Source organism: Apis cerana, linkage group LG15 (assembly GCF_029169275.1).
Source record: "Apis cerana isolate GH-2021 linkage group LG15, AcerK_1.0, whole genome shotgun sequence".
NCBI classification, from domain to species: domain Eukaryota; kingdom Metazoa; phylum Arthropoda; class Insecta; order Hymenoptera; family Apidae; genus Apis; species Apis cerana.
Genome location: NC_083866.1, coordinates 4,599,456 through 4,625,364, shown reverse-complemented (window position 1 = coordinate 4,625,364; position 25,909 = coordinate 4,599,456). Strand labels below are relative to the sequence as shown.

Here is a 25,909-nt window from a genome sequence, read left to right as displayed (position 1 = left end):
CGGCGAGGCACGGCCACCAGCCAGCGGAGTTGTGTGTTATCCCCACCCTCCTTCTCCTCCTCCTCCTCCTCCACCTCCTCCTGCGCCGCGCTCGGGCAGAGGAGGTGGTAGGATACGGGGTGGTAGGCGACGAGGCAACGGCAACCGCCAGCCGCCCCCTCCTCCCCTCCCCCGTTCCACGATCGTTCCGCAGGATCGTCGGAGGGCCGAGTATCTTTCGAGTTAAGGACTACGCGGCTCACGCGATTGGCCCGCGCCCACGGCTGCCCCCGTGCCGGATACACTCCGCCACGAGTCATCGATCGCGCCTCCACCCTATGAGAAATCGCGACATCCATCCCCCACGGTGGCCCGTTCGCCCCGCCCCCTGCGCCTCCCTCCCTCCCCCGCCCCCCAACCACGACACCCCTTCCGTCAAGTTGCAGCTCAGCCGTCCTCTCCGGCCGTCCCCACCCCACCCCACCACGAGCGTCGGCCGCTCGTTCATCCCTCTCGTTCCAACCATCCCTTCGTACCGTACGTCCGTCCTTCGCCAGTCGCCTATCCATCCGACGCGCAACACTACCACCCCGTGACTCTCGAAGCGTGACTCCACACTCTGTCCTTCTTCTCCGTCTCCATCTTCTCCTTCCCTCTCTCTCTCTCTCTCTCTTCACTACCTACTACCTGCCTACTACCCTCGTCTCCTTTCTCCTTCTCCTCTCCTTTCTTTCTCTCTCTCTCTCTCTCCCTCGCCGCTGGATCTCTCCACCCATCTCGCTCGCACTTCGCCTCGTCTCCACCGCTTTCACTACGTCGCTCCGCGCGCTCCGTGACGCTGCGTGCGCGAATGTTCGAGTAAGGCCGTACGTTCGTGTGACCTGTGGTTTCTCCGCCGTTTTCCTACCCCTTAGTGCGAGCACAGTGGCCGTCCGCAGTCCATCATATCCGATACTCCGGGCATACACCCCGGATTTTTACAAGCATTCGCGCGATCCCGAACGCTCGCGAGTGCTGTCCGCCGGATACTCTCCCCACTCGTGGTGATCGGTGCTTTCCAAACTTCGGAAACGTCGTATCGCCCCCGCGATACGATACCGCCGCCGTGCTTGAATCGTGTGAACGCTGCAAGTGTATGTACGCGAGTAAATAAAATTGTTGGTCGCGTAGCGATACGTACATCCTCCATCGATCCTGGTGAAACGAGCGAGAGGAGCGAGAAAGAGGAGAAGAAGGGAGGAGAGAAACGAGAAGAGAAGAGGAACACCGTGAGTGTGATTAACGATCAGTGGTGGAGAAAGTGACTCGAGGAAGTGACTTCGTGTTACACTCTTCGCGGTTTTACACGCACGGGAACGTCTCGCGAATGGACTAGCGGGCGAGGAGGGGAAGAGGAGATCGGTCGGTGGACGAGGAAGAGAGGAGAAACGGCTACGTGTCAGGGTGGTGGGCGGTGGTGGCAGGAGGAGGAGGAGGAGGAGGAGGAGAAGTATACACACTCACTCACGCACGCACGAACACTCGTGCGCTGCCAGAGAGACACTTGCACGCAGCGTGACATACACGCTTACGCACACACACGCACACACAAAACACGTACGCACGCATCCGCGCGCGCGCGTAGAAATAAAGACGGAAAAGGTGGTGGTGGATGAGAGAGGCGGTTGAAGGACGAGAGGGAGGCTCCGAAAGAGGGTGGCTCTCGAAAGGGTGAGCCCTCCAAGTGTCTCGTCTCCTCGTCATCCTGTCGTCCAGGGTATCGCTTACGAATGTCGCGCGACCGACCGACGATCCGCCACGACGTCCGCCTGCCGTCGGAGGCGACGCGACGTGCCCGCTAGCCAACGCGATCGCGTGCACCACACGACCGCCATTCGCGCCGCGCCAAAAACATCCACGCTTGATATGCGACGCGAGCCGCGCTTCGAACCGCTCCGCGTGTCGGATAGACTGTGTCGCCCAGCCGTCGCACCGTCGTCGTCGACGGTCGTGCCGCCCTTCTGACGGGACGGGCCGCCAGTGCAACGGGACCACGCCGCTTTCGTGCTCGGCCGCGGGACAAGAGGTGACCGCTCTTGCATCATTGTGGACACGCAACTCGACACAGCCTCGCCCGAGGAGCGTCGCGACACGTTCGACTCGTCAATCATGTCCGGCGAAACGGAGATCGAGGTGTCGGTCGTGTCCGAGGAGGATCTGGAGTTGGAGGGCTCGAGGAGCAGCTCGACACCGGCCGAGCTCCTCCTCAGGGAGGAGAAGAACGGGAAATCCGGTTGCGGTTTGAACAACCACCACTCGTTCAGCTTCGACGTGGGCAAGCCCGCCTTGAGGCCTGCCTGCAACCCCCAGTACACGTCCTTCAGCATATCCAGCATCCTCGGGAGGCCCGAATCGCCCCCGATCGACTCGACGTCCACCGTCTCGGCCGAGAGGCAATCGTCGGACGTGGACAGGGGCTCGCCGCTGCCCCACAACGCGCAAAGCGCGCAGAGGATCGGCTCGTCCTGCGACGACAGCCCGGCGAGGGGTGGCCTCTCGTCCCCGACGTCCTTGAGATTCTCGGGCAGCCAGAGGGGCACCTCGAGCCTCGGCCACGCGGTCGAGAACAGGAGCAACGCGGGCAGCATGGGGATCGGATGCGCTACCAGCACCACGAGCCCCGCGTCCACTTTCTCGCCGCCCACCGACGCCGCAGCGAACCCTTTGCTCGGCCATCAAGCGTCGGCCGACTTGGCCATGTTGTCGAGGTATGTGCGTTTTAGCTCTACTCTCTCTCTCTCTCTCTCTGTATCGATCCGCTTTTCACGGTGTATACACCGTTTGATGGAACTTCGTGCCTTCGAACGCGAATATTGTGCGGTTGCGGCGTGCGATAGTTTCTGGTGTACCAATCTCACCCCTCCCTACCCCCACTGCTCCACTGAACTCGTTGCGCTGGTGGTTTGGTCGGCGCTTTACGATTTCGCATCGTGTTGTTTGCGGTGGATGGTTAATGGTCGTCGAATCCATCCGGTTCCGCTCGAATCGATACGCGATTGGAGAAACTCTGAGGAAAGTAAAATCGAGGGAGGAGGACTGTTCCAAATCTCTTGTAAATTTCAAGAATTCGTGGTTATTATCGAGATTCGAGCGTATGATTCGCGCGTTCCATCCATTTGTTTACCACGGGATTTTGTATCTTTGGGTTGGTATCCGCTCGAATCGAATCATCCAAGGGACGATTACCCGGGATCCATTGATCCAGCGATTCGATTCAACACTATGGGATGACGCTATGAATGTTTACTAATAAGGAATTAGCGCGCGGCATCAATTTTACGTCTGTCGACCACGCGATAACTATTTTATCCGCCGCGCGCGAATTAACGTCGATCAATCGACACGTGTTCAACTTTATCTCTCTCTTCTACGAATTATTTTCCCGAAAAGAAAGAGGGGGGGACGTAGAAATCTCCGGATATTTTCCCCAAACCTCATCACTCGGGTCAAACGTCAACAACCGATCCGGAGGGAAAGAGGATCGAATCAAAGGCGCCTCTCGAATAATAATAACACCATCTCGAAAATACACGTTCTCGAATATCCAACTGTCTCTTCGCCCATGCAGCAGAATGCGTTGCTCGCGAAGACTCCCTCCTCCAAATGTTATTCCCTCGATCCAAAATTAGAAGGGGATACGAATGGACAGAGTTCAAAGGCGAGGAAATCGTTTCCTAGAATCGGATTTTCGCCGCGATCATTATATATTCCGCGGTGAATATTCTTCTCTTCTTCCCTACACGAGCACGTAGGAGTGATAGAAGCGGAGGAGTAGTATAAGAAGAATAGTAGCGTGGAGGACGCGTGGCTGGCTGCCTCGGATTATATTATGTGGGAATGGACCGAGGGGGTCCGTAATGGGCCTATTAGGCTGTCTCATTTAATAACAACCGTAGCAACAACCACCCTCTTACATTACTTACGTTACTTAGGGCCGTTACTGGGCTCTCTATATCGGATATATCTCGGCGAGGAACTCGAGCCGCGCCACAAGGGGCTGCCGAGGAGGGAGGGTTCGAGATGATTTTATCAGATTTACACCCCCTCCCCATCCCTCCTCTTCCGATTGACGGCACCCCACTGTATATACAACCGGGTGGCTGCCTTGCTTACTCGCTCTTCTCGCCGGTTCGATGCCTCCAATTGCTTGTTTTCCACCCGTTTACCATTTGATTAAGTTCCACTGCTGTGCGACAGTGCACTCCGCGGGACGCGTTTTTCCTTTCCGCTTCGGGAGGGAGGGAAAAGATTACTCGGATGGAGATCATCAGCCATCGGAGGGTGGATATCTCCTCCTCCAAACAGGATTCTAATTTTATTTATTCATTTATTTATATTCTTAAACAGGGGGAATTTAAAATTTCGAAATTCTCCTCCTCCTCCTCCTCAGAATTTTTATCGAAACCGATCAAGATGAGAAATTCTCTTCTCTACGCCAATTTCTGTAAATCCCCCTTGTGTAAATAATTCGAAAAATCCTCGAGAATCCTGCGGGTGGAAAGATCGGTGTTTCGAGGGGATCGCGGAAAGGATGCGGAAAGTAGTGGAGGGGATCGATTAGGCAAATCGGGTGCATAATGCATCAGCGGATGAAACGTGGCGGTGCGCGTGGGCCGAGTGGAGGAGCCCCCGTTGAAGTAAGGAGCCGTCCCGTGAGGGACGGGCACCGTCGTCTCTCCTCGACGTTTCGGCCACCCCGACGAGCGTCTTCCGCGCGCGGAGGAAGCGAGCAACGCACGCCGTACACGCCTCCCGGTTTGATTTATTATTAAATCGTTGCCTACGGCATCCAAGCCGGGTCTTGGCCCCGCCAAGGTCGGCTAAGTAGACGAAAAGCTCGCAATCTTCCCCGTGTCTCGCCGCTTAACGTGCCCTTCCCTCCCCTCCCAGCCGCTCAACTGATACGGTAATAGCATTTCACCGGGGTGGAAGAGATTTCAGCAGAAAGGATTCCCGTGTAGAATATTACCTGAATTAGAAGCTCTCCGCGAATTTATCTCGCCTCGCCACCTTTTGTGCGCGCGCACACCCGCGCACACGTACGTGCGTTCCATTCGTTTCAAAGGGGAAGTTAACGAGAGTTAACTTTTCCAATCGTTGTACAAAGCGTTTCTCGTTTTCCGGGGGAGAGGGAGGGGGAGCGCGCAAAGATGATTTCGAACTTGACGAGACTTGCCAACCAGACATCGAGGATCGTTTCAAAATAAAATTGTATCTTCTCGAAATATCTTCCATTACGGAGAATGAGAATAAGAAAAAATTCTTCGACGTTTGGCTCACGAGAGCTAAGCAACAATGGTCGTATTAAAATCGATATTATAAATTGAGAGAAAGTCGTAGCTTTTGAGATAGTTCTCTATAAATTAATCGGAGACCCTCCCGTCCTTATCATATCCAACATCATCCCTCTCGCTCCGATCTAATTAACACGCCGCGCGGCGTGTTTATCCCGGCGACAAATGTAACGACGTTCCGTTTAAAAAAAAAGAAAAGAAAAAACGAGGGAACAAAAAGAAAGAGGAGGGAGGCGAGGGACGAGGGACGGAAGAAACGAGAGCGGGAACAAGAAGAAAAATCTCGCGCGGACATACGCCATTGAAATAACCGGAGGATGCAGGAAACGTCGTAAGGATATATCTGCGCGTGTATATATATATATATATATATTTTTATATCTGTTTCTCTCTTCGCAATCCTCTATACTCCCTTTTCGCAACGGTGCAAAACGGTGGCGCGGGCCCCACTGTTTTGCAAGAGGGGGGCAACAATATTCCAGTAACGTAACCGCAGGCACATGACGTCTATGCGCAAAAGATCTGGCCGGGATAATCCGCGACAGAGTCGGCCTCGTTAATTACAGCGCCGATGAATGATTCGTTAATTAGCGTGGGATCGCGCTCCAAGTTTCAAAGGAAGGTACGATAAAGCCCATTGTGTATGATCGCCCGTTCGAGGGCGATATGGATGTTCAACGTCGGAAACAAATGTGGAATGAACGGTAGCTGGGAATAGACCACGAATAATAATCGCGTCGAAACACAGTTTCTCTCTCTCTCTCTCTCTCTCTTACTTTTTCTCTTTGCGCTTTCTTTCCTTTTTTCACCTCTTTCTCTTCTCGCTTCTCCCTCCTCCTCCTCCTCCTCTCTTCCTCTGTGTGTACGTGTGTCGTTTCGTGACTCGTGTTTCTCTCTCTGTTTTTCACTCTTTTCCCTCTTTCCTTCTTCGAGCTCGTCCCCTTTTATTCTCTCGTTGACGGTGATGACGCCTCCGTTCTCTCGTCGAGATCGAAAATCCTGAAAACGTGGTGGAATAAGGACTTTGATATATTTATATCCGGCTCTCTTTTCTTTTTTTTTTTTTTTTCTTTACTTTGCGCAAGGATTCGATCGTCAATTTGGTGGGAAAACGATTCGATATCCTTCGTTCCATTAATTCTAATTCTCACGAATTCACGAATCACATTACCAAAAAAAGGAAAGAGACGTAAATCAAACGCAATTTTGAAGGAAAATATCGCTCGCGTGTTGGAATCGCAACGTTGTGAAACTCAAATACATTTTTAAAACTCGTGTATACGCGTATATACCGTAATACATTCCTTCCTAAAAATCTCCACCAGTAACTTCTCTATTTTGCACGAGTTTTGTACACGAGAATATTAATCGCATAAGATGAATTTTCAATCGGGGAAAAAACAAACGGAAAAAACAGTGTGGAGCTGTCGATTCCATTTCCACGTTCCGCGGGAAATTGATTTCGAAACACGCGGGTAGTCGCGACTAGTCTAGTATAAAATGCTATTTAAACGATCGGTCTACCGTTATTTATTCCGTTTGTACGCGGCAAATAAAACCAGTTGTTTAGAATCAAAAACAATTTTTTTATTTTTCAATCCTATCCGGTTACTTCGCCCCACCCCACCCCGCGTCGTTATCGTCGTCGTCGTCGTCGTCGTCGTCGAAAAAATAATTTCTTCGAACGGATCGTGCGTTCAGTTTATTCCACGATCAGGAACCGTCCGTTCACGTGTTTTAAACCGTGGTTTAAACCGTGCAAGTTTTTAACGGGGGAAGAAATCTTGGAGTCGTCTCGCGTAATTAATTCCCTCCTCCTCCTCCTCCCTTGGCGAAGGGTTTAATCCGCGAGTGTATCCTGGTCTGGGTTTCTAAAGCCTGCAAGCGTCGCACTAAAGCAATTAAGTTGTTTCCTTGAAATCCAGTGAAATGAAGTTGTCTCCTGTGTAAGCACAAGCATAAATCCTCCACTTGGCCTGTAACAGGCAACGAGCGGAACGAAGCCAAGTAGAGGATTTAACGGGGTACTTTGAAAGCCAATAACTCATTGTTGGGTCATCGTAATGACACTTTATAAGTCAGTACGTAACCGTGAACGCGAACCGTTAGAACGCGAATCGATAAAAACAGAACTCCGGTTTTTATCTTTCGCCAATAACAAGTCACACGCTCGTACACCTTGTGGGAGAAAGGGGGAAAATCGGTACAATTTTATCCCGTGTTATCCCTCCTCTCTCTAAATTAAATACATTGCAGATTTTAAAGGTTTTTTAAAATAGAAAAGAAAAGGTGTATTTACTCGTTACAAAGTACAACTTACACATTTCCGTAACGCCAAAAAACGGAGGCGAAACTGATATAGAAGTGTCACTTGTTAAAAAAAAAAGGAGAAAAATTTAAATACCAGTCACGGAAACAGCACGATACCGGATCGCTTAGATCAACGCAAAAAAAACTGTCCCATTGAAGGATTAAAGAACGAAGGGCTTCATCGAAAGAAGAAAATTGGTATAATTTTATTTCTTCCCTTGCCCCCCATCGAACGTGTTCTCGTTCAACGGCACCGGCCTCGAATTAGCCAGCAAAGCCTCGAAAGAGACGGGAAGAAGAAAACAAGAAAGGCGTCAACGATCGGTTTCCACAGGGCAGCCCTTACTAATTACCAAGGAAAGGCGGCGAAACCCTTGCGCCGCGGAAATCGGCCAAGTCTGGAGGCGATTGGCCGCCGCCATCGTGCGTAAATCGACTTCTCCTTCTTCTGTCCAACGCATCGAGCTACTACAACCCCTGGTGTAACGGTACACGACAAAAACGTATCGTGTTACGAGCGATCGTTAACCACGGCATAAAGAGTTTATATTCGAGAATGCCACTTACCAGGCGCACGTTTCGCCCGTGATCGACGAAAGCGGGAGCGCGCCCGGTAAAAAGGTGGAATAATGATCAATACGGGGAAAGGGATAATATACCCTCCCCCCTCCCCCATTGAACTATGACTGAGTACAGAGTACGGGTGAAGTTTAACGGACAAATTGGTCGGGGATCCGCATTCGGGTCGAAAGAATCCGAGGCTTGACCGTGGATAGAACTCGAATCGATACACAGGGATGTGGTATTTGACTATATTCATCGTCGCGCACCGGCAAAGCAGTCCTGTATCCGATTATGAGGAGATTGGGCGGCTCGTAATCAACGAGTTTCCTCTGCCGTGGGACGGAGAGATGGGGGGGCCAATAAGATCTCGGCCGTTGATCGATCAACGAACAAGGGGGGAAGAGATCAAGAGAGCGGAGGCGGAGGAGCGAAGTGGACGATGAATGGGCGAAGGGAGAATGTATCCTCTTCTTGTTTGGAATTGGTGTTGGCGAAAGAGAGGGAGAATCGAAGGAGGAAGTCGAGGACCCTCGTGGAAATCGATCGAGCGAAGGAAGAAGCCGGAGGAGCAAGAGGAGTCGCGCCCCGTAGAAAGGAGAGAAGAAAGCCCTCTCTCCTCACGGCCATTCATCCAACGCTGGCCTACCCAAGAGGAGTACGTAAGCCGCGCAAGAATTAGGCAGAAAAAGGTGGAGCACGAGCTCCTCGAACGGAGCGGAGAGTGTTTGGTGTTTATACCTGGCCTCCTTAGAAAACGGCCACCCTACCGGTGGATGCTTACAAACAGGCGGTTGTCAGATTTCTTTTATCTTTCCCCGGGCATCTGTACGCCCGATGCCCCCGGCAGATACCGCTCCTCCTTTGCGTTTTTCCTCTTTTCTTATCCCCGAAGACCAGCCACCCTCCTCTGTCCGTTATCGATGCGAGAAAACTGGGATTGCGTGCTTTTTTTCCTTTCCTTCTCTCCTTTTCCTTCTTCTTCTTCTTCTTCTTCTTTTTCTTCTTCCGATGCACTCCTCGAAAAGGTGTGCCTGGTAATTATTACGCAAACGGCGAAGCGTAATCGAAATTGTTTTGTTGGGGAATTTTTTCAATCCGTTACATTGGCACGGAGATTGGTGTAAATTTTAGAATAGATAAATTTGAATAGAAATCTGTCCCGTCTTTAATTCAATTACAATAAACGAGGCGGTGATATCTGTCTGAATATCGGAACCCATGGAATTGGAACTGTGCCAGAATTTTGTTATAATTATTTCAAGGTGTCTTTAAAGTAGAACTTGTAAATTGAAAATCTAAACACTTGTCCGGTTATCAATCTATCAATCGCAAAACTCGGTGGACAATCCGGTACTCGCCGAGTTAAAAATTCGATCCAAAAGCGATCTCGGACGAGCGAATCTATGCACATCCGTCGAATCGATCGAAACCAGTGTCCCTGAACGGCGCTCGACAACTTGGAACGATTAAGGAATCCCACCGCAAGCAGCTCGGACAAACTTCGATCGGCGGGGCGAATCGGCCTGGCGCGATCGTCGACAAGCATGAAAAAGGGAGCCTACGGAGAAGTGCATCGAGAGTCGATCAGGGAGGGAACGAGCGAAGGAACACGAGGGGAGCTGGTATGGCTTCCGAATCGGTGGGCTTCTCGCCTTACCGGCTCTCGACGATGTGTTCGAACCTACATTTCTTGATGACCAACTAAATCGCCGCCGCAAATCGCCGCTAGAGCGATTTCTCCCTCCCTCTCCGCCTCCCCCTCTCTGTCCTCTGTTTCGAGCGTTCGCAGCTGCACTTAACGTTGATCAGGAATAACGATCGCGAGGCTGTTACACGCGACCCGGCAAAATGGCCGGTATAATTGAGAACTCCGGCTCGGGGGGAGCCGCCCTGGGGGTTGCTGGCATATTGGCAACCCTGTTCGCGCCGAGAAGAAATTGTGTTGCTGCATCGTGGAGGGATTCACGGTTGCATCGATGCTGGAAGATTGAGAAACAAGGTTTTTTGGAGGTTAGGTTTGTCGTAATTTGAATTAATTCTTATTTTAACATATATATATATATATATATATATATTTTCATCGAATATCAGAGCAGATTCTTCGTTCGTTCTTAGGAATAGTTTCCTGTGCTGAGTATCTTGGATTTAACGTATTATAATCTTTCCAAAGTTTCTCGATAATCGGATGAATGGAGTAGAGAGCTTAAGGGTCAGAACATTGTAAAGTCTAATCTCCCTGATCTACGAAACGGAGAGTGCTAATTGCAGTTGAGACATGGTTCGGATGGCGTCAAGGGCGGCGTCGAGTTGCGGCTCGCTCCAACAATTCTCGCAAGAAGCGAGAGTTCCAGTTGTTGCGTGTGCAACAATTTCCGTACCCATTGAAAAGGGATCACGGTTGTGTCGAGATCGCCGATTAGTAAAACGCGACCTCTCCGAGCTTCCATTTACAAGTATCCGGATTTGGGGATTTGGGCCCAGGTTTAGGTATCACCTCCATTCACTCCTAATCTACAATTAAGAACCACCTCTCGAAGGAAACTGCTCGACAAAGAGTAGCCCATCTAGCGGAAAAACCCGTAGAAATTATCCTTCGAAATTAACCGTCGAAAATATCCCATATTCCATTGCCAATTTTCAATCTCGCTCGATCTTTCTAATCGAACACCCCGGCCAAGTATCGTCGACACAGGTATATATACATTTCTCAGAATCCATCCAGATCTCTCTCTTTTCTTCCCCGGATAAGCGGATTTTCAATGTTAATAACGAGCACCCGAGTGTCATTGTTGTCGATCTCGCGTCGCCCTTAATAGGCATAACTCTGGGGAAATATTTCTTTGAGCGAGTCTTTCCTCAACCGGGTTCGTGTTCCTCGGCGGATGTTAATGGTTTCCGGAAGATGGCGGAGGATCGGCGCAGAGGGGTGGGGGAGGGTTGGAAAACGTTGTTGGCTCGCATTTTCTCGCGAGTGCGCCGACACAACCAAGGGGGAGAACGAGGCGAGGCGAGTTTCGCGGACCGGATAAATGGGTTTGGAAACGTTTTGCCGGTTTTTTCGGGGGCGAGATAAGAGGGGGAGGGGAGGGGAGCGGGAAGAAGACAGCGGGGCCAGGGTGAATCGCGCCCGACGCCTCGGACACGCTCCACGTCTGTGTAAAGCTCGCCTGTGCAACGCTCGCATTCAGCCGGTGGAAACGCGGCCGCTGTGTTTTTTAATCCAGCTGTTTCTCCTCTCTCTCTCTCTTTTTTTCTTCTTCCTTCTTTTTTCTTTTTTCCTCCTTCTTTTTGTTTCTTTTTCTCTCTCTCTTTTTTTTTGTTATTTTTAGCGCTGTTTTATTTAGAGCGCGGCTTTAAACGGCTCGCAAACATTTTTCGCTAACGGTTTCACTTTTACGCCGCCGCGCCCCGAAATGATCCACCAGGAGCTCGCCTCTTGAAACGGCGACCGATCCGATCCCGGATGTTTAATCGAAGCCCTCCCCCTTCGTCGTTGCTCTTTAACCCCGTCCTTTTTCGATGGATAAACATTCCTCGGAAATGTTTTTGAGGGAGGGGGAGAGATTCGAGAGTCGTTGCGTTTGCGTTAAGCGATCGTCGAACGATTGAACATTTATTCGAAATAAATGGATGAGAACAATCCTAAAATCCAACACGTTTCCAACTTTTACCACGATCCAATCCCCCGAAAGATTGAATAGGATAGAGGATTTTTCTTGAAACGATTTTCGAATTTGCAGATTGGGCTTGATGTCGTCGCTGATCGCGGGCCGATATCCGGTCGGGATCGGTGTCGGCGGTGTGTTCTTCCCGTCGACGTTGCAGCACCTCCACCAGCAGCAGCAGCACCAGCACCACTCGAGGCTTGCTGCCGCCTCGTCGGCGTTGAGCAACGCCGTCCAGGTAACCGGCCAATCGGACATCGTGGACGCCGACGGCATCCGCGGCGTCCTGCCCGGTGGCGCCGGTTGGCCGTTTCCATGGAGGCCGACGCACGGCCTGCAGACGCTGGAGCATCCGTCGCCGAGCGACGTGGTCGGCACCCTGAGCCGCGTCAGCCCCGCATCCGCGTCCTTCCCGCAAAGGGGTGAGTGGTGGAATGTGGATGTTTCTAAAGAATCCAATTGTAATTGCACAAATAATTATGCAATTTGGAACTATCGAAATCCGAAAGGGGATATTATTTTTACGATTTTTCGATTCGTTGGAAGTAGGTAGGATGAAGTAACAAGATTGAGATGTGAACTCTTAGATGTGAAACAACGGAACAGAGTATAGAAATTAAATTTTCCTCTGAAACGGAGCAACTCGAATCTATTAACATGTCATATCAGATATTATATCCAGTTGGTAAAAGTACTGTGAAATCGGATTAATAATTAGAATATCGACTGTGTGTAAAAAAAAGTATCATCCGCTTAAAATTTAAAAAAATATAGTCAAATTCCTTGGATATTTCACGTTGAATTTCGAATATCGAACGATTCGATTAGAAATGATTTGCTCTGTTAACTGCACGCGTACATAAACAATCTATATATATATATATATATATTCTACGAGTATGATTATGCGTGAAATCGTTACGAGTTTGATCATAAATTTAGGCTAGTCGTGCGTAATATCGGCTTGTAAACATTCTCGTGGGGAACAACTCGTTGATTGAAAATCGTGCCACCGTTTCGGGCTGTTTCAGCTCGATTCAGCTATCTGTAAATAGAAGCGTTCAATGAACGAGGACATCGAACGATGCATCTATCGCTCCGCATCAATTCCAAATCGCGGAGAGATATCATGATCGATTGATTCCCGTAATTTCTACTCCGTTTATAATTCAATTTCAATTCGATCCTTATAAAAAAAAAGAAAGACACCCTCCTTCTTTCGTTATTTTCGAAGATTTTTTTTCCTCGACGATTCTTCAACAACGCATCGTCGATCACGAAAATCCAAAAATCACTCGCTCACTTTCGTTCAACTTTCTGATAAGAATTGAAAGATTGATATTCCGTGAGAAATAATCGCGGGAGTGAAAAACGCGTCTGGGAAGGCGGGAATTCGCGAGGACGGTAAAAAGAAATGGGAAGCGGAATAAAGAGAAAAGGGCAAGGCGAGGGCTCGTATGCGTTCTACGTAAGTATATAAACGCGAGCGTGGACGTCGTCGACGAGGTACGGCTTCCACGGCTTCCACAACGACAAACCAACGTCGATCGCCTTACCCACCGATCGTTTTACTCCTGGCCACTTCGCCAAAATACTTGGCAGCCTGGTGGACTGACCGTTTGCACCTACGAGACACCCTCCATGATAATTCTCCTTCTCCCAACCCTTAACTTCGATCTTAGGTATCATTGATATAGATTGTTAAAAATTATGAGAAGAATTTTGGCGATCAATTTTTTCGAAAAGATACAAACGATGAACCACTGTAAATTTTAATCTACTAATCAGTTTGATCATTGGTCATTTTTCTATTTATATCTTTCCAAAAATTTGAAGAAATGAATCCATTCATTTGTCCAATATTTTGGAAATATGTGAAAAGAAAAGAAAAGAATTGGATCGAAGTTAAAGTCTTCGAAAGAGAATCTCGGAATTAAAATTTTATAACCATTGAAGCTCAAGTTTGCTTCCTTTAAAATCCTTACTGAAACATTCCTTCCAAATGTCCTTGTACTCCCGATAAAGTAATCGAATCGAAATTTTCATCTGATCGGAATTTTCTACGAGAAAATCGTTCGAAAACGATAATTAAATTGGAGATAAAATTAGAACAATTAACGGAAACGCGAAACAAAGAGCGAAATTTTGCGTGAAAGGCGCGAAGAACCGGTGGGGAAAACGACAAATATTTCATTACACGGGGATGGAAAACACGGCCACGTCGCGATATCTGAGGCAATTATATGAAAATGGATAAATAGAATATTAATTAGCCGACTATCAATCGACTAAATATTAAATGCAAACGGCCGGCCGAGATGAATTATCGAATTCACCGAGCGAGAAGAGAATTTATAGATAGCAATATTCACGGTGATCGACAATGATACCGAAAAAGATATCATCCTCGTGTTTCTGTTTCCTCGTCGATCGACCAGGAAAACGCTTTAAAGGGACCAGTTAATTAACGCGTTTAGCATATTGCAAACGATTTTCCCCAACATTCAACGATCGAATAAATAGACCGATTTGTGAAAATCATATCGACTCGTCGATTCGTCACTTGTCGTAAATATATGTATAATCATCCAAATCGAAATTATACTTGTTGCAATACTTGTAACGACAATTTTTCGGATTTCGAGAATGATGATTTTGAATCGAAATTCCGAATTCTTTTGTAATCAAATATCAAGTACCTAAATATCTCGATTACTCTCGTGAAAATTTCCCAGATTTATAGCAAATTTCCCTTTTTTTTTCATAATTAAATAGTCGATCAATGAATCGAACTCGTAGAAACTGAAGAAAGGATAATTATACTTATATCCATGCCATTGACATGCTAATTAATTACGTTCTAATTTCATTTATCTCATGCTCATTAAAAATTTCAACGTTTCTTTCTTCTCTTAGACAGTCCCTTCCCCGATTCTTGTCCTTAGATTGATCGAATCTTTCAAGATCTCGTTAGATTTATCTCGCGGCGACCGAGAGTTGCTTTCGATGCACGACGATTTATAACGACGGGCTGTACACAGTTTGATAGTGTACACATGACCGGCGTCCGCAACGACAACGAACTACCGATCATCGCGACCACTCGAAGCATATGTTTCCATTACCACGTGCGCGGCAGCCTATCCGGAAAATCGGGGCGTTAATCGTTATCGATGAGCGAGCTCGTGCATCGACCGACAACCGAGGCATTATCTTATCCCACCAGTTATTTCGCATCGATTGTCGTCCGATTCCAGACGACCAGATACCCTTTTATAGCTTCTCCTTTACTTGGAGGAATCGATTCTCGATATGAACTGGCGATTCAAATATTATTAGAGCTTTCCATTATATACATTATACATTTAGATTTCTCAGATCACGAGTCAAGCTTTTTCCCGTGCATTTGTACGCAATCTGAAACGAAAGATGATCTCTTAAATCTCAACTCCTAATCCTTCGACACATCCGAAAAAACAATCGAACTTGCATAAACCCTGCTTCCCTCCTCTCCCTCGAAATGCTGAATCGACGAATCGAGCGAAAAGCACTTGCGAAGGCTACAACGTGTACCATATACCAAATAATTCTCGATCGAGAAATTTTTCTGGTTAAAGAGTTGAAAAAAAAAGGCGAAACGAGAGCAAATTCAAATTCTCAAGCGAGCGGTATCGTTTTCCCTTCGCAGACGACCTGGACGACGAGAACGGGGAGGAGCGTCTGCACCGGACACGGAGCCCGTCCACGGGCGACGAGGGACACGACGACCTCGGCGAGCAGGACGACTGCCCGGAGGCGGACGGCGAGGGTGAATCGACGAACTCGGCGGGCCTCCACGGCGGCGGGAGCGGCGGCACAGGGGCGGGGGGCGGCGGCGGAGGCGGCGGCGGCGGAGGCGGGGGCCAGAACAGCGTGCAGGTCGGGGTGGACGGTCGGGACTCGAGCAGCATGAAACGGAAGAAGAAGACGAGGACGGTGTTCTCCCGTTCCCAGGTGTTCCAACTGGAGAGCACGTTCGACATGAAGCGCTACCTCTCCTCCTCGGAGCGGGCGGGCCTCGCCGCCTCGTTGCGGCTGACCGAGACCCAGGTGAAGATCTGGTTCCAGAACCGTCGTAACAAGTGGAAGAGGCAGCTTGCCGCCGAACTGGAGGCGGCGAACATGGCCCACGCCGCCCAGAGACTGGTCAGGGTGCCGATACTGTATCACGAGGCGTCGGCCGGGAGCGGAACGTCCGCGAGCGTCTCGGTCTCGGTGACCGCGCCGCCGGCCGCCGCTGCGCCAGCGTCGGTCGCCACGTCGGCGCTCTCCCACTCGGTCGGCGTAGGAGTCGGCGTCGGTGTCGGCGTCGGCACCTCCTGCCCCCCCACCACCGCACAGCCCATCTTCTACTCCCATCACCACCAGCACCACCATCACCATCCGGCTCACGTGCAGGCGCACACTCTCCTCCCCCACCAGGTTCACCCGCAACCCCCGCCGCCACCCCCGCCCCCGCCTAACGGCCAACCACCCCAATCCTCCTCGCAATAACACCGTCCGGCACACGAGACCGTCGGCCCCATGCAACCAACCAACCGCGCCGACACCGCGATCTCCCTCTCGCGACTCGCCTCGATCGCCTTGTCCGGATAGGAAAGGACACCCTCGCTCGCGCCGCTCGATCATCCTCCACCGAATCCTCGATCGTGCCTGCTTTCCGTAGACTTCGTCGTTTCGAACTCGAAAGTCGTCCCACGCGTCTTTTGCGATACGTTCGCTCCTGGCAAAATGAGCGTAATGCATCCGTGCACGTTTTTTCGGGCAAAGACGGGTATCTTGGACAAAAAAAAAGATTGGTAAAGTTACAAGTCAAATTTAACTTTTTTGACGGGGTAGGCTTGGGTAAAATTGCACGATTTGTGTTTTATCCATTTCTTTTCCCACGAAAAATGTGTGGAAGAGAAGACACGGTTAATTGCATTAGCCTCGAAAAATATATACATATATATATTTTCAAATTTCAAAGTGGAAGAAGAAAAGAAAGAGAGGAAGAATATGGGTGAAATTTAATAATGGTTTCAATCAAAATCGTAATCTGGCACGTTCCAAGCGCCAACCCGAAAAGCTTTCCAACCGAGCTTCCAATCGCAAACGGGACTGGCTCGCAAAGTTTCGGCACGATCGATGGCCCCTCCCCCTCCCCCTCCCTCCTCCCCCGAGTCACCGTTCCGAGCACGAAACGATCTCGTTTTATCCACGCTCGTCGCGCCACGTCTTTCAATCGCACGTTCCAAAACCACGTAATACAACAACAAGCCCTTCTCCTCCTCCTCCTCCTCCTCCCCTCGCGTATCCTATTCGAAAGTATGGATGCATCGAAACGCGATGAAGGTGGAGGATTCTCGTGGCTCGTTGGCCGAGGGTTGGACATATATATATATATATATAAATATATATATATATGTACACATATATAAAATCGCCGTGGTCGAACGGCTGGCGACTTCCGGCAAGTCGAACAATTGTAATATAAGTATTGTATCTAGTCTGTCAACATGTCGATAAGAAAACTGCTCGTGGAACGATTATTAAGAATATTTTGTCGATGAGCGCGGGACAAACACACACACACTTGCACACGTACACATGCGTATACACCACGCATACACACACACACACGCATACACGTTTCTATATTCTGTCTCTACCTCTCTGTCGTTGTTTCGTTCTCGTTCTCATCCCTCGCCTCGTTGTAAAGTTAGTAAAATTGTTGTAACGCGCGAATAATCGTTTCTACGATTATTATAATTATTTTCTTTTTCTTGATCGGTCTCCTCTCGCTATCTTTTCTTTTCCTTTTTTTCTCTCTCTCTCTCTCTCTGTTCCTTTTCAAAATTTTGAATAAATCTCCTTTCAATCGGGAACGTTGCAAAAGCGAAGCGAAGCGAAGAAGTCACAAGAGAGTGTGTAAATGTAATCGTTAAGAGATTGTAACTAATCGTTAGGTAACACGCAAGTAAGAAAACAGGCAGGGTTCCTACGACATTATTCTACCTGTTGTGATAAGTATTTAAACGATTGATTTTATTAAACGAACGGTAGAGTTACGAAATACCGGCTCTCTCTCTCCTCCTCACCCTAATCTAAACAGACGTCGATTAAAAAAAGGAAAAGAAAAAACGAAGAAAAGGAAGAAACAAGAAAGCAGACACCTCGGCTTTTTTCTTTTGTTCAACTTATTTTCAAGATTCGAAACTCAACGAAGGATCATTTTTACTTTCGATCGATGGTGACAAAACTCCAAACTTGGACGGAAATTTCTACGATTCTGTGAGGGAAGGTTAGAGTTACCTGCATCACCACCAATCTTCTTTCCATCCCCAAAAAAATTTTCCCAAATTTAATCCCCCTTTCGTCAAGATATCGACGCAGCGAGCAACATATATCGAGGCGAAATATGTAAAAAAGGGAGAGGGCGGAGGAAGAGGGTTAACGCGGACAACCCTCTCAGATATCGGCGACAATTCCTCCCGATCGATGCCCCCTTCCCCCTCCTACTCCTCGCAATCCGCCTCGAAAGGCGGATAAACCCATACCTCTCGCCGCGAACTCGATCAAAGGAGGACATGATACGCATCCGGTGTACACTCGCGACACAGTTTTAGCTATGGAGTGTGGAATGAGGTGGCGCGGTGTGTCAGGTGGGTTCACAGGCACGTTCAAGCCGATTCATCGTCGCTTTCGAGGAGAAAAACGTCGAGAGGCGGCGTTGGTGGGTGTCGACCACGAGGGAGCAGGGACGACAATGAAGCCCGTTTCCAGCCCGCGTTTCTCTCCCTCTCTCTCTCTCTCTCTCTCTCTCTCCGCATCTCTTGCAAAACACACGGGGCACAGGGAGGCATCGCCGAGTAAGTACGCGCACGTAAGTAACGTGCACTTCAATCATCGTTCTCACAGGCCGTCGCGCGCCATCGCGCCTTCGCCTCTTTCTTTCTTTTTTTCTTTCTTTCTTTTTTCGCCTCTGATCTCTCTTTTTCTCCGGCGAGAACCTTTCATCCGCCGAGCGATTCCATTCCGTGCAACATGCCTCCCCCCTTCCCCCCCACACGCTACAACCTAGCCTGGAAACGGCCTACACGTTCGTTCGTGTCCCTCCTGTTTTAGTTTTATTCCTCTTTGCGCGTTTATATCGTGTATCTTCCTCGGGTACAACGATACGCTTCGACTCGCGGATCCCTCCTTCGCTTGGAACACCGCGAAGGATTTTAATCGGGGATATTATTAAATATTCTATAGGTTTTCTGCAATCGTATCCTTTTCTCTTTTTTCTTTTAAGAAACGTATATCTACGTATAACCATCGTCGATGAACGGAAAGTTGATGATGGAATTACGTATATTCGTGATTTGCGTGATCGGTTAGGAGCAACATGTTGAAGGAAGCGGCGGAAGATCGAAACTGGCCGAATACGAACGCTTGTCTGCGGTCTCGTTCGAGTTTATACCAAGCTGTTCGGCAAGTGTCCTTTCCACTGTTGTGTCTCGATGTAAATTGGCCGATACACAAAGCGATTGTTTGGGTAATTCTCTCGGAAGTTTCTTCGATAGTTGTTTTGGTTACGTATAATTAAACGAACCGTACGATCGATGTTATTCAAAATTGAGGAAGATTTTATGGGTCAAAATTCGTCGAATTTTATGTAGATAATCAAAGGTTTATATTTATACTTTCTCTTCGATCAGAGATTTTAAAAAAATATATAAATACGTATATCGTGTACGTAACCTCAAAATATTTTTCATTGACGGTTTATTGAGATATCGCAACGGAGTTACGAATTCGTTCCTATTAATCGAACAAAATACGAATTGAAAAACGGAGAAGAGAAGAGAAGATATGATAATTAGAGAGAAAGATTAGAGGGAAAAATTGCGTATCCATTTGGCACGAAAAATGATGGAGGAATGAAGTGAAGAACTCGTTGGTGCAGCGAGTACGTGGAAGATATTATTCTCTGCCGGAAACCCGGTCGTCGCCGGGTGGATTAAACGCGGTTCGACTGATTAAACACGATTTATATTGGCGTTAATAAGCGATGGCATTGAATATTTAAAGCGACTCATTAACTCGGTAATTGCGATGAAACGACGCTGCCCGCGAGGAGCGTTGATCGATCGATTCCAATTTTCTCTTCCTTTTTGTCCCGGACGTTAGCTTTCGTTGCGGAACAACGTTTCCCTATCGCTAACAAGCCGATCGGAAAATTCAGCCGTTCGTCGATATCGTTCCTCTGGATGAGAGAGAGAGAGAGAGAAGGGGAGATAAAATGGAAAAAAAAGAAAAAGAAGGGAAAAGTATATTTCTTCCCCATTTCGATTCCGCGTCTCGTCAAACGAACGAGAAAATTTTTCCTCGATTTAATGGGAAAACCTGTTTCAGATGATCGGATGATTCGTAATGCTCGATGGGGTTGGTAAAGATAAGTGGAAAATAAACTCAAATGATACAGATAACGACGATAGATTGCGGATTTTTTTTCTTTCTGAAGACGGCCCATTAAATTATTTCTATTAAAGGATTTAATAGAAAATCTTGAATATTCTATTCTGACATGTATATATTGATATTTATATGTATATATTTGCGCAGTATTTGACATGGTATTTTTTTTTTCACATATTAGTTGAATATTTGTGCATGTTTTAGCCGGATAAAAATCCGCGGTCTAGTAATGGGAGATACAGTGGGGAAAAAAAAAATCAAGAAACCAGAGAAGCTTCCATATAATTTTACCGACGAATCTATGTGAAAAAAAAAAAAGAAAAAAGAAAAAAAAGAAAAAAGAAAAATTGGGGAAAAAAATCCTGGATTTTTTAACAAAACAATATTCGCGTACCGAATATATGTTTCACAAACTAGCTGCCTGTTAAACAACACACTCTGCACATTTCACCCGACTAAGCTCCCGGCTCGAATTTAGGACCGATCCACGCTGCAACCTGGATCTTCACACCTTTCGAAAAAAATCCACCCCGTCAATTAGCCCCTCCCTTTTCTCCCCCTTCTCCTCCTCGACATTCCACTTCTTTTTTTTTTTGAATCGGATCTTGATTCAAAAAAAATCGTGTTAAGAATCGTGTTTGTCCCCGGGAACGAAAATTCACCGGCTCATTGTTGGCACCAATCTAGAGTCGAATTGCACCCCTCGCCCGTCACTATACCGTGCTCTATACGACCCGTCCCGGGGTAATTTAACACGTAAGGGGGATGACAACGGTCTCGAAGCCCGTGTTCTTCGAGGTCTCGTATAAGTGACGATCGTGTTACACCGGCAAACTCACGAAATCTTCGAAAGAATCTATTCTTCGATCTCCCCAACGGTGATTGGTCTCATTACTCCTGCCCTCCTGGTGTCGGCCTCTCTCTCTCCCTTCTTTTTTTTCGAATTTTCGAACGGAGGAGTGGCTATTATTGCGATTATTGGAGGCGACGAGTTTTTTCAGAGTTTTCTTCAAGGAACGCGAAAAAGAAAACAAAAACGAAATCGATTATATCGTGTCGTTAAATCTCTGTTGAATATTCAGGCAGATTGTTGTACATACGTCGCGAACGAAATGATTTCCTAATTTCATAATTTCCGTAACCCAAAATAGCCTCGAAATAGGATTATACACAGGATGTCCCATAAATTCCACGAAGCCGCGGTACACACCACATGGATATACCATTACCGATTCCAGCCTCCCCTAACCGCAGTTTATCCCTCTCTGGAAGCCATTCCTGCCGCTGTCCACCCGACAAATCTCGTGATCGATTCGAGTATGCGCCATTTCTCCGGAGAATACACGTAGTTTTCGAAGAACGATGGGGATCCCTAGACCCCCGCGGTGCCCGATACCGGCGCGCCATCTAGATCAACGTTGTTCGTCTAGGGGAAAAAAAAGAAAAGAAAGAAAATCAGTAATTCCTAATGGCGCGGAGTGGACAAGGGATCTCGATTCGTTAGTAAATTAATCCCGGGATCGGGTTGACGATAAGCCGAAACGGAGGGGGATGTATCATCATCGCGTGACTCTGTTCAAGCACATACATACGTCGGCCGAGCGTTCACGCAAGTGCGCGTTAATTCACGTGATTCGCGATGAAACACAATCGATAGAGAGAGGCTTAATTGCCGTGGCCGCAGAAGGCGGCCGCCTCATTTGTATGGAACTTCATCGTTCGGCTAATCGAGTTAATTACCAAGCTGATAAAAACGCGGACTACTTGGCGACAGCTGCGGTTTCGATGTAATAAAATAAAAAAAGGAGCAAGAAAGAAAGAAAGAAGGGGGAGGGGGGAAAAGAAGGCAGATGACGATCCCTAACAGGTCTCTCCCACGCGTCTCCACACGTGCAACACGAGCACCAATTTATGACGGCCATTATCGTGCGGTTCGCATTATTATCCTTTCGTGACTTATTATTACCCGGCTCCAGCAGGAGCTCTCGACAATTACTCTAATGGAATAATTTTTTGGAAAAACTATCGAGAACTCGCCATCTATTAACCACTTTCCGCGGCCACACCCTCCGACAAACCCTCGTCCGACTTGTTCGCCGCGAACGACTTGGCTCCTCGATTGTTCTTGCCTCGAAGGAAGAGATACAGGAAGAGGTGGCGCAAACGTTCGACTCGTATTTCAATTATTCGAGTCGAGCGGAAAGGGACGGTACAATATCGGAATCCATTATTTGCGGTTTAAACTCGAAATGCACGGGGAGAGATCCAGATTTATTAGAGAGGTTTAATTTTGGATTCGCCATTTGAGGCGCCGAAAATCAGCCGATTTTCATTCCACGCGGGCGGAACAGGCAGACGACAGTCGGCGAGAGTTCGAATCCCGCAGGAAGATTGACGCGAGGCTGCCACCAAAAGGGAGAAGAGGGGTGAGAGGGGAGGGCTTATAGACCGCGCTGCCAGATCGAATTGCTTTTTACAGCGGACGGTCGCGAGATATCGAACGCTCGCGCGTATACATAAGAAGACGGTGTTTCCGTGTATGGATTGGCGGCCGTGTGTGCACACCCGTATTACACGTATGAACATCGAAGGCACATGATGCGTGTGGGGCGCGGCGCACGGGCATAAAAGAGAGCAAGCGAAAAAGGGAGCCTCTTTTTAATCTAGCGACGATTCGCAACCCCCTGCTCCTTTTATAGTTACGTGCTTAGTGCTTATACCCATTGACTCCCTCTCTTTACCCTCTTGCCCGAGCTGCCCGTCATCGTTTTCTCTTACCACGCTTTGTCACCGTGTCAGCCCTCCTTTCCTCCTCGGCCGAGGGCCCGGAACCCAGCGCTCGCTACTCGCCACCGGATTTCCCATTCCTCGGACTTTATACGCCGCGTCGAACCGCGATTATACTACTTGCCTCCCCGATTCCTATTATGCACTCGTTTCCTTTTCCTTTTTTCTTTCTCACTTCTTCATCTTCTCGCGCGGATTTTTCGTTGCGAGTAAAAAGGAAACTGACGATACAGATTTGTGACAGCGGATTAAAATTAAGATCAAAATTCTTTGGTTTCAAATTTTTCTCTCGGAATTTTTGATTTCTTTACTTATAGAAAAAAATCGTATTTGCAGGGGAAACGGAGGGCGGAATTTGAAAGCGATTCCTTGGTTCCATTCCTCGAGCGTCGTCGGCTAAATCGGCCGGAGGCATTGTTCGAAATAACACGCTCTCTCTCCCTTTCCCACTCCGAAAAGTGCATCGCTCTCCCCGTTGCTTTTTCGCTTCCATACACACCGATATGTTGTCTACCACGATGCGCTTACTCTGCAGGCCGCATATGTTGGCCGCGGCACAATACCGCGTGATCGTATTACCATTCACAATACAACGGAGCAGAGAACTATCTGTCGAAAAGCGGGACTAATCAACCCTTTTGATGAAATTTCGATCGGCATACTTGCGGCTTCACCCGATAAATATCGCCGCTATATTTTGTCCATTCCCGCGATACAGCCATCGCTGATTAAATCAATCGACCGAATCGGAGTCGTTCGTAATTTTCTCTCTTCCTCTTTTAGTTAGGTTAGTTTCTCTTTAATTCAAACTCTTCGATTTTCGAATATATATATATATGAATGTTTTTTAAAGAAAAAAGGGAGGGGGGAAGACGATAAGTTTTTTAAAGGCTTGGAAAATTTTGCGCTCGGTTTAATTTTTAAAACAAGGAGATTTCGACGGATGAAAGGTGATCATCGAGAGAGATAATTTTAAAGCATTTCGTGTGTAAAACACACGGCCATTCTATTTAAAAACGTACTGCTCTGCAACGCATAAACCGTTGCAAAGGTGGAGCAGTTGTATCTTATCTCGCGTTTAATCGACATCGTTGAGCCCAACTGTGACGCTCCTAAGCTCCGGTAATTACTTAGATGGACGGACCTTTGACACGAGCCCCCGTTTCAACAGAGGGGAGGGAGGAAATAAAACACGTATCGCAAAGGTTCTTTTTTTTTTCTTTTTTTAAGAAGAATTCGTTCAATTTCATCCATCGCCGAGCTAATTATCCCGAATTTTTCTTCGATTCTCATCCCGTTAGTTATTTCTTCCCCCTCGGATCATCGGACAATGGATAGGAGTCGATCATTTATTTCCGTTCGATGAATTTTTCATTGATCGATCGTCGTCGCCACGACGACAACGGGTACTGATTTTACGCACGAAATGAAAAGTCGCCGTCCACATATATATAGGGCGGAATGGATAATTACGATTGGCACGATTGGATCGAGCAATTAGCTCGAGCGATTGCCGCGTCGAAACTCGGCGAGAAAGGAAATAATACGAAATCGAGAAACGAGCGTATAATTAATATTGTACGGGAGCGGGGCAATCGAAGTTGCAACCTGATTACATATATATATGTATATATGTATAGACAAATTAAAATATCTCTTAATTCCTCTCATCTTCCCTCCTCTCGTCTTCCTCTCTCTTTCTCTAATTACATCGTTCAATTCTCCGCGTAATTAATCGCAATCCAGAATAAGCGTTTTTCGAAATTGTCGATGGATTGTCGATAAATTCCGAAAACACTTTCCGCGTAAAATTTTACGTATCCCTTTTACGAGAGAGTGGGATGAAATTTCTCGAAACGGATTAAAATATAAATTATGAGAAAAATCAGGCTGAGATAATTTTTATATCGCTCGGTCGGAAATATTGAATGTAAGTAAACTCATAAGCGGAATATCTTTTTCAGTTTTTAATTTCGAGTTAATTTCGACTCACCGTACAGGATGGAGTGATTTTCTCGCTTTGAGAAATTCTACGCAGCTAAGAGGATCCATTATTATCTGAAATCATAAAATTATTGGAAATTAAAAAAAAGAAACGTCAAAAGATATATGCATATATTTTTATAACTAATAATAACTGGTGATTGATAACGATTAAATATTAAAAATTATCCAGTAATCTTCTATCTCTAAAAAAGGAACCACCACTTTAACTGATGATTCACAAAATTAAAAGTTAAATTAAATTTTGATCGATCGTAACCTAACTCTCGTCGATTGATAATTGTTCATCTCTTCAGAAAAAAAAAAAGAAGAAAAAGAAAAAAAAAACCATTCCTCCGCGATATTTGACAAAAGTCAAAAGTCATTTTCTCGTCGTTCCTCGCAGAAGTTAAAACACAGATTCTTAATCCACCCTCGATGGAGAGAGTAGCGGCGAGAGAAAGTGGGGGAGAGACGATTGATTCGCGATTACCGCACACCATCGAACGATCGATCGAAAGGAGCGAAACGATGGTTAAGCAGATAGGGCCACCTGTCTATTAGCTCCGGGTATCCCGGTATCGGAGTTGTTGATCCTTTTCCGGACCCCGGGCGAGCGCTTCGTTAATTAATCTGGCAGCAACGGACTCGCCCGGCTCAAAGGCACCCTTTTTCGCCCCGGTTCATCCATCCATTTACTTGCTGCGTGCGATCTCTTTCCCGACGCGTTTCACCGCGGAACACGGCCGGGGACAACGAGCCACGGCAGATAATTATAGTTATAGAAAAAGGAGATCCACGAGC

At 47.5% G+C, this 25,909-nt stretch overlaps 1 protein-coding gene across 1 annotated transcript; it reads left to right on the top strand.

Moving 5' to 3' along the window:
• The first annotated feature begins 678 nt into the window (after positions 1-678).
• LOC114577553 (homeobox protein Hmx) lies at positions 679-17,945 on the top strand. The gene is made up of 3 exons (XM_062085715.1): positions 679-2,726; positions 11,927-12,273; positions 15,540-17,945. Exons 1-3 carry the CDS (start codon positions 2,128-2,130, stop codon positions 16,382-16,384), a joined length of 1,791 nt encoding a protein of 596 aa, XP_061941699.1. The 5' UTR covers positions 679-2,127; the 3' UTR covers positions 16,385-17,945.
• Positions 17,946-25,909: the final 7,964 nt, after the last annotated feature.

Excerpts from the sequence above, each read along its gene's own strand:
- LOC114577553 (XM_062085715.1), top strand. The coding sequence starts at position 2,128 with ATGTCCGGCGAAACGGAGATCGAGGTGTCGGTCGTGTCCGAGGAGGAT. Across the intron at positions 2,727-11,926 it reads GACTTGGCCATGTTGTCGAG|ATTGGGCTTGATGTCGTCGC; the intron begins GTATGTGCGTTT and ends TCGAATTTGCAG. Across the intron at positions 12,274-15,539 it reads CGCGTCCTTCCCGCAAAGGG|ACGACCTGGACGACGAGAAC; the intron begins GTGAGTGGTGGA and ends TTCCCTTCGCAG.